At 38.3% G+C, this 9,146-nt stretch overlaps 1 protein-coding gene across 2 annotated transcripts; it reads left to right on the forward strand.

Annotated features, from left to right (window-relative positions):
* Positions 1 to 287: 287 nt before the first annotated feature.
* Positions 288 to 3,910, forward strand: LOC149197659 (3-oxo-Delta(4,5)-steroid 5-beta-reductase-like). 2 transcript variants are annotated; one of them, XM_089405922.1, is made up of 4 exons: positions 288 to 551; positions 740 to 817; positions 2,049 to 2,115; positions 2,313 to 3,910. In XM_089405922.1, the coding sequence occupies exons 3-4, from the start codon at positions 2,068 to 2,070 to the stop codon at positions 3,465 to 3,467; spliced, it is 1,203 nt and encodes a 400-aa protein (XP_089262048.1). In that variant the 5' UTR covers positions 288 to 551; positions 740 to 817; positions 2,049 to 2,067; the 3' UTR covers positions 3,468 to 3,910. The 2 variants fall into 2 exon arrangements, with proteins under 2 accessions (XP_089262048.1, XP_089262049.1); XM_089405923.1 differs by lacking the exon at positions 2,049 to 2,115 and having other exon boundaries at positions 293 to 551.
* Positions 3,911 to 9,146: the final 5,236 nt, after the last annotated feature.

Consider the following 9,146-nt stretch of genomic DNA (forward strand, 5'->3'; position numbering starts at 1 on the left):
AAATCTCTTCATATGCAAACCCTTTTTAAAGTGAAAAACTATTTGATCTTAAGCTATTCAAAATTAAAATAAACCTTCATAATAATGAATCACAAATTTATCAAATTTCATAACTTCATTATATTATTATTATAATAATAAATCATAAATTTAGTCCCTTTCATTACTTCGTCACTTTTAAGGGCCACCTAACTTATAAAAACACAATCACTTTAATACTTTCACTGTGTTTTTTGATAACGCTTGGAAATGTCTAGAAAGATTCCCTGATTTCTAGATATAGTGGGCATCTTACATGCTTCATGACACATAAAAGTAAAATCTGGTCGGCTTCTTACATCCTCCCTGACGCATTCAAAGCTTATCATTCGTCTTCTCTTGTCCCAAGCTAGCCCCCCTGCCTTTTGACACGCCCTTATTTCAAATTTCTGGATCCAGAGCATGAAATTGTAAAAATCCAATCCGAATACCTGCTCAGCTGCCTTCGTTTCTGGAAAGCAGCACTGATTTCGTTTGGTAATTCTATCTTAGATAATTTGGTTCCTTTTTAGGTAAGAATTGTTTTCAAATGCTTGTCTGCGATTTATTAATATGGCATTGTATCACTGCCCTGATAGCCCATAGGATGACAATATAACTTTGGTGTCCAAGATTTAACGAACCAATGGATTATAGAAATTTTTGTGCAAATTTTGGATGCATATGTTTCTGAAATGGGCGGTGATGACTATTTATGCAGATTGGTGTCTGAATTATTGTGTATCTTATCACAATGAGCTGGTATTCCTGGTGGACAGGTTCCCTGGGCCCTCGCGCGGTAAGTGTTTTAATTTTTACTTGCCCATATATTTCTATGTCCATTTCTTGGTCCCCGAGAAAATTTTGATGAACTTGGGGTAACCAGTTCATTGGGATTTTAGCATTCTTTCTTCAGTATTATACGGTTGTTCAGATTGGGAAGAGTAATGGAGAGCAGGATTGCTGTAGTCTTTCTTCTTGTCTTGCATATGTGAACTGTGCGTTGTACTTTTCTTGTTAAACTGCCTGGATCGCAGATATGCTTGTTTGTTTGAAAAAGTTATACAAGAAAACATAATATGCTTAGGCTTTGGCAGTCTGAAAATGTTATTAGTGAAATTTTTGGCTCTTACTGTGTGGGAGTTGTTTTAAATCCAACGAGTCTAAGGTGAACCTTCAACCCATCATCAGGAACCAGCGAAAAGTTCACCAGAGACTTGCTGGACCTAAAAGACTCTCACTCAGGTACAGCCAAAAATAATCACAAATGATACTATGTTTCTCTCTTTTAATTGTATAGGACTTAGGCTTTAGGTTTATTGCACCGTTGCATCTCAAAATATTCTAATTAAATTATGCTCCCCTCTTGTAATTGTTTATGCCCTTTCCTTTTAATTGTTTAGGGTTTAAGATTTGGAGTTTAGCGTACAAAGTCAGGATGGAATCCATAGCACTTCAGATGTGTATGGGTGTATTAAATTCAGGGTTCATTGAATATGGATATTAGTACAGATTCATGTAAACCCAATTCGATATACATCTCGAAGCTTTGAAGCTTCAAGATGCATATATAGAATTCACATAAATTGAAGTGATCTACAAAGCTTTTCAAGATGCACATGTCAAGTTCACACAAATTGAAGTGATCTAGAGATTGAATATGAACATTATCTGTAGTAGAAACCCAGGTAAACCCGGCTTGATATGCATCTTGAGGGTTTGTGTTGAGAGAAATAAGGTGCTCTACAATGTGGGGATGCGATTCATAATACTTCAGATGTGAATAAGTATATTAAATCTTGGGGTGCATTAACACAGATTCATGTAAACCTAATTTGATATACAATTAGAAGTTGCAAAGCTTCAAGATGCATATATAGAATTCACATAAATTAATGTGGTCAACAAAGCCCTTCAAGATGCATATGTCAGTTCACACAATTTGAAGTGATCTACAGATTGAATACGAACGTTGTTTGTAGTACAAACCCATCTAAACCCGGCTTGATGTACATTTTGAGGGTGTGAAGGTCAAGCGGCTTGACATGCATGAGGATGAGAAGCTCAAGAAAGCAAAATCTTGATGTCACACGAATGGTACATGTTCTAAATATTTGAATTCAGTCAGAATCGGCATACTTGAGTTTAGTAACCTCGATGTGCTTAACAAACCTGTGTTTAGATGGGTTTATAACTTAAATGATAGGCCTGTTTTTGCATTTGGGATTACTGTTGTTGCATCATTATATTGAATTGTTGCCATTTTTACTCGATAATTCTTACCTTTAATACAGAAAAAAATCCAAACGAATGGCGAAAGCTCCGGAGAGAAGTCTGAGAAGGAGCAAGGAGTAGCGCTGGTAATAGGGGTAACAGGAATTGTAGGAAATTGCTTGGCAGAAATCTTGCCTTTGTCTGACACACCTGGTGGACCCTGGAAAGTTTATGGAGTTGCTAGGAGACCTAAGCCAGATTGGTCTCCAGATACTCCAGTGGAATATATTCAATGTGATGTTTTAGATAGAGAGCAAACTTTAGAAAAGATCTCACCACTGAAGGATGTCACCCACCTCTTTTGGGTTGTTTGGGTTAACAGAGAAACAGAGGAGGAGAACTGTGAGGACAATGGGAGAATGTTGAGTAATGTCTTAGATGTCCTCCTGCCTAATGCAGAAAATTTACAGCACATCTGTCTTCAGACTGGTGGGAAACACTACATCGGTCCATTTGATGCAGTGGCCAAGAATCGGGATTATCAGCCCCATGAGGCACCGTTTCATGAAGAGCTTCCTAGGCTACCTGTGCCCAATTTTTACTACACTCTCGAGGATATTGTATTTGAGGCTGCAAAGAAGAAAGAAGGATTAACTTGGTCTGTTCACCGTCCGACACACATATTTGGCTTCTCTCCTTGGAGCTTGATGAATGTTTTAGGCACACTGTGTGTTTACGCTGCCATTTGCAAACATGAGGGGTTGCCTTTCAAGTACCCAGGCAACATAACTTCATGGGAACAGTTTATGGATGCATCTGATGCAGAATTGATTGCAGAACAGGAAATTTGGGCTGCCACAGATCCTTATGCAAAGAACCAGGCCTTTAATTGTGCTAATGGAGACGTGTATAAATGGAAACACCTCTGGAGAATACTCGCAGAGAAATTTGATCTGGAACCATTACCATATGAGGGTGAAGGCTTCAGTCTGGCTGAGGTGATGAAAGACAAAGGTCCGGTCTGGGATGCAATTGTCAATCAAAATAAGCTCCACCCAACAAAGATTGAAGAAGTTGGAAACTGGTGGTTTGCAGATTTAATACTAAATCCGCCTTGGGGAGCTGTACTTAGCATGAATAAGAGTAAAGAGTATGGTTTCTTTGGATTTCGAAACACAGAAACTTCCATGGGGCAATGGATTGACAAAATCAGGTCATCTAATATTGTTCCCTAGGTTTGATCGATCCCTATGTATTGAATTAAAACCAAGCGGAGGGCTTACTTCACCGTTCATTCAGAACTTGCTTTTGTGATTCAACTTTCAAATTGTCCAGTGGAGGATGCTGGGTAGTTATGCTATATTCTGAAAGTTCTAGTTCGAGGTGTTGATAATATCAGAGGATAGTTCTAGTGGGGCGTGCTTTTGTTGTCTATGTCGAAGTATTGTTTGTGAGATGAGTTAAAAATTGCTGATATTTGATGTTGTGTAATTTGCAGTGGACCTACATAAAGAGCTGAATCTCCAGCATAGTATTTCTCCACTTTTTCCAACTATTTAGTTCTGGTGCTAAAATCAAGTATCGACAATTTTACGGCATTGGCTATGTATAGCATCCTAATATTTATCAAGGTGTGTATGCTTTTAATATCGAACTACTAGCGCAAGTTCACGCTGAAGTATTGTGATGTCCACAACCTCTTACTTGGTGACCATGTTACAATACCATTTAATGTCCTGCCATAATCTTCTCTAACAACAGTTGTTAGTTTTGGTTGCAACTAAGCTTATTTACTTGATGTTACTTAAAAATAAATGAAATGACAAGCCCATCATTTCTGGTTGATCAGTAACTTCCGTTGTTGGATATTATTATTTTTGGACCAGAGAATAAAGCAGTCCTAGGCTGGAAGTAGATCCTTGACGGTCAATAGATGCCTGCATCTCCCCTGTTTTATAACAACAAGTAGACATCATAGGTCTTCTTTGCAACTTTAATGATGTTTATAGGCGAGACCCGATTATTTATGTCCAATTGAATTCTGATCAAACACCAGGACCCGTTTCTTTGAATTCAATATTTGGATCTCCACTATCGTTAATCACACCTAGCTATTTCTTGAAAATATCTGTTCGGTCCGCTCTTTAAGTCTTTCATGATAAATCACCTGACGAGATTATGTAGAGCACGCTTGTTGTGGTCTTCCCTTGGTCTGTGTATGCTATTCAGTCATGCAATAAAGAGCAAAAGCGGAGGAGCTCTGGGAAAAAATTGAGTTTCAAAGTTGTAAAGAATGAGAACTTTAGATTCAAATAGAGCTAGGGTGGTTTCCTTATTTTTTTTCAACCAATTTTAAATTGTTTTATAAGAGATACACTTTGTTTTAGATGTAGAAATTTTTAAATCTGCTCAATTTGAAATTTTCATGTCATTTCAACGAGGTTATAGATGTGTTACACAGATTTTTGAACTTTACAGCCGAATTAAAATATTTAGAAATTCTCTTACAAATATCTCAAATTTGTCTATCATTAATATTGACTAATCACTACCAAATACTTTCACACTATATTGATACACACACCATATTGATACAACCACCTTTAGGGCATGATCTACTTGAGTATTACGATCTGAAATACATTCATTTGTAATGGGAATATAACAACAAATTTTAGATATGAAGTTTCATTACAAGGCATATCAAATCATTCAATGTTGCAGCTTTCACTATTGCAATAAATCAATATCCCAAAAGAGCCATGAAACTTGTTTACAAGAAGTGAAAATTAGATCTGAAAATCAGATATGAAATAAGAGACTTTAGGACAGCAATGGTACAACTCATTACTGTCATATCAAGAGAAAGTACAATACATAAACTTTGTCAATGCTGGTACATCAGATCCTTCCTCTTTAATCCAAAAAGGATTTTTCAAAAGCTTCCCAAATACTACTAGAGTATTCACAATCACAACAAACCCTAATTGGAAACCAGGCTTGGCAAGATATCTCATGAAGCTACACAAACCTTTGTGAGGAGCTCAATAGTCATCACACCAATTGTCCAAACCCAATCACTTGCATTGCACAAGTTTCACACACTCTTCACTTGCATCTCACAAATCATGGAACTATGGTGCATGCATCCCACAATCACCATCTTAGGTTGAGGTATACCAACAATAACAAATAGATCAATTCCACATGCAAAGCCTAGGTCAAGTCAACAACAAAGCCCCAAGTGTCTCTTAACACTAAGCATAAATGCCACATGGCATAATATGGTTTGCATGGTCCTCAAGGTGGTGTGCCCTCCAAGTCTAGGTGCTCACATACCATGTGCTCCTCTAAGCAAGAGGGCATCTCCTCCAACAATAGCTCCCCAACTGGAGCATTCCATTTCAACATACGTGTAAGAAAACCACTCAGAAAATTCACTACAATTCAAATTTCTCTCGTAGAACTTTCGTTAAAAACTGTTAATAGTCAGGTTGCTGTTCCATTAAAAATTGCACTCCGAAAGTTGCATTCACTTGGAAAATTCAATACTGATATTTTTATGAACAACAAACCTTGAATTGTACTAAAAAATTTTGGACAAAAGTCCTTGGAAAAACCCTTTGGGAGAGGGAGGATTTTATTATATGATGCTTCAGCAGTCAAAGTTTACACCATAGGATTAACCCAACAATGAAATTCCAGACTTATCTTGATTTTTGAGCAACAAAATAGCCCCCAAATTTGTTGTATGGCCTACCTTGGAGTGTGTGCTATTCGTTATCCAAATCGTACAGCCTATATGAACTATACAACCACTAAATTAGTTCCAAAGCTAATTTGAATTGTGTTAAAACAACTATTGTATAGTACAACACTCAAAAATTTATGCCCCTTCTCTGCCTCAATTTTCGTGCCCCTTTACTGTTGTCCAAATTGTTTATTTTCAATTGTACGGTTTGCAATTAATTCTCACACTTCCTTGGGATTCATGCCAACACTCTTGTCTTGAAAGTTATGCCACTTGACTGCTATATTCAATAATTTATCTTCCTTCAACTCGTCCTTTCTCCCTTCTCATGAATCTCTCACTCAAAAATTAGAATGGAGGTTCTCCTTGGGGTTTGCGCCATTATAAAGCCAAGAGAGGATGTCCTTTGGCCTTTCACCTAGCCTCCAAGATCAAGGGCTAAGATTTAATCTTAGGCTCTCTTGAACCAATGATTGCGTTTTAATCTCTCATTGACATTAATAAAGTGTACTTTTCCCATTAACTTTATATCCCATAGAGTTAAATTAAATCCCAAGTCACTTTAGGAAAATTTGTCACATGTTAGCTCCAAGCCTGTGGAAAATACTTTTCCTAGCTAACTTCTAATACTCCCTCTTAGATAGGAAAGTGGTCTTCACCACTCCCATTTTGGCCCTGAAAAATATAAATGTTCCCTTCATAAGGGACTTTGTGAGAATATCTGCAACTTGCTCGTTAGCGGAAATGTATCTCAGCTTCACTACTCATCTTTAGATATGATCTCAGATGAAATGATATTTTATGTCAATATGTTTGGACCGGTCATGAAATAATCGATTATCCAAGAGTTTGATGTAACTATGATTATCATAGTATATCGTGGTGGGATCCAATTGTTGTCTAAACAAACTCACCAACAACTTGCGAAGTCATATGGTCTCACAACTTCCCTGACTAGCTGTGATGTATTCTTCCTTTGCAAAACTCGGTGCCATTGACTGTTGCCTCTGGTTGAGCCATGACACAATTGTTAAGCCCAAACTAAAGAAACATTTGGAAGTGCTCTTTCGGTCCACTGCACTACTTGCCCAATTTGAATCCATGTAGCCAACTAGGTGAACTCCATCCACTAGCACATAGTCCATTGTCCCCTACAAATATCTCATCACATGTTTTGTTGCAGTGTAATGTAGTCTCCTAGGCTCCACCTAATATTGACTAAGAGTGTTAACAACAAAACACAAGTATGATTTGGGGTTGACCTAATACATCAACGAATCAATGAGCCGGTGATAGAAAGTGGGGTCCACCAACTCTCCCTCAGAAGTGCTAAGCTTCTGGAAGTTGGTGATCATCGGTGTAGCCATAGGCCTGCAACCCTCTACCCTAAATCTCCTTAGAATATCAATTGCATACTTGCCCTGTCTCAGAAAGATATGCTTGTCCTCCTGCCACACCTCCATCCCAAAAAAATAGTGCATTAGCCCAAGGTCCTTCATCTTGTACTCTAAAACAAGAGCCTACTTGCAAGTAGGTATTAATCTCTCCTTTCTTTTCATGAACAAATCATCTACGTACATTAGAAGAATGAGGGGATCTCCTCCAATACAAATGTAATATGTTTGGATCTGCCTCACTCTTTTTGAAACCAATCTAGTGTAAATAAGTATATGTTTGTGAGTATTGGGCTTGTGGAGCTTGCTTTTGTCCATATAGTGCCTTCTTCAACCGGCTCACATGAAACCCTCCCCCATGAATCCCAAAGCCCCGTGGTTGTTCATTGTACACTTCCTCTTGTAGAAGTCCATTAAAAAATGCAGTCTTCACATCCATCAAGTGGATCCTCCACTCCATCTCTGCCACAATGGATATCACTGCATTGATCGAAGTGTGTCAAGCAATAGGTGAAAATGTCTCATCATAATCAAGTCCCTCCACATATGCAATTTTCTTCTCTCCACAAATAGTTCTTTGTACTTCTTTATCCATTCATATGCAACATACTTGATCTTATAAAGTGAACTGAAATTCACAATTGAATGGCCCTTTGGTCTCGTTACCACCTCCCAAACATCGTTCTTTATGATGGAAGCATACTTGTCGACAATGGCATCTCTCCATATTTATTGATCTGTTGCCTCCTCATATGAAGAAGGCTCTACCTCTCGGATGTTGCTCACCATAGCCAAATAACTATAGAACCTATCTGGTGGTTTACTCTCTCTGACAACACTCTTGGAACTCCCCACTAACTCCTTGGCTTCTTTCAAGAGCTCTTGTAGTTTCTTGACTTTATTCATCAATAGAGTGGCATAATCTTGCTTGTCCTCCCATTTTACCAAAAGTGTATACAGAGATTGTATACTCAAAGATTGTACACTAGTGCTCTGAGACGTTGAACTAGGTGTGTCAGTATCCTATCAACTGATAATATGGCATCCAGTGACCACTGAAACTAGTGTAGAACCAATACCAGATGAACTCATAACTCTTGAACTCTGTGGCCATGTGGTCTAAGGAGATTGCAACTGAGGTCCCTGCTAATTTCCCTCCAAGGATCTTTGAAAGGATCTATTCTCCTCAAATCTCACATCCCTCAAAACAACATTCCTCAAGGAAGGGATGTATATATGGTAAGCCTCTGAAGTCTCGCTATACCCAACAAGGATACCCTTTTTTGTAGTGGGTTTTAGCTTCTTCCTCTTCTTTGAAGGGACATGTGACCATGTCAAGCACCCAAAGATCTGAAGTGCCCAACCTCAGGGTTCTTCCCAGAGAAATCTTCCCCATGGGTTTTCCTCCCCAATGCATGATGGTGACTCCTATTTTGAACATACACTGTGGTGCTACAAGCCTTAGCCCAAAGGTATAATGGTAAAATCTAATTATGCAACGTAGCTCTAGTTGCTCCCATAATGGCCTTGTTCTTCCTCTCAAAAACTCCATTCTACTATGGGTTCTCAAGAATTGTCATCTCTCTCTTAATGTCTTCCTTCTAAAAAAACTCCTTAAAGGAAATGGAGGTATACCACCCCCATTGTCTAACCTGAAAACTTGAATCTTCCTCCTTGTATAGATCTCCACAAGAGCTTTGGACTCTTGGAACCACTTGCAGACCTCACCTTTGGTCTTCATGAAATAGATCGAGGTCTTCCTGAAGAAT

The sequence above is a fragment of the Pinus tabuliformis genome, chromosome 2_2, assembly GCF_031772625.1.
Source record: "Pinus tabuliformis cultivar Carrire ecotype Pingquan chromosome 2_2, CPIR1, whole genome shotgun sequence".
Classification (NCBI taxonomy): domain Eukaryota; kingdom Viridiplantae; phylum Streptophyta; class Pinopsida; order Pinales; family Pinaceae; genus Pinus; species Pinus tabuliformis.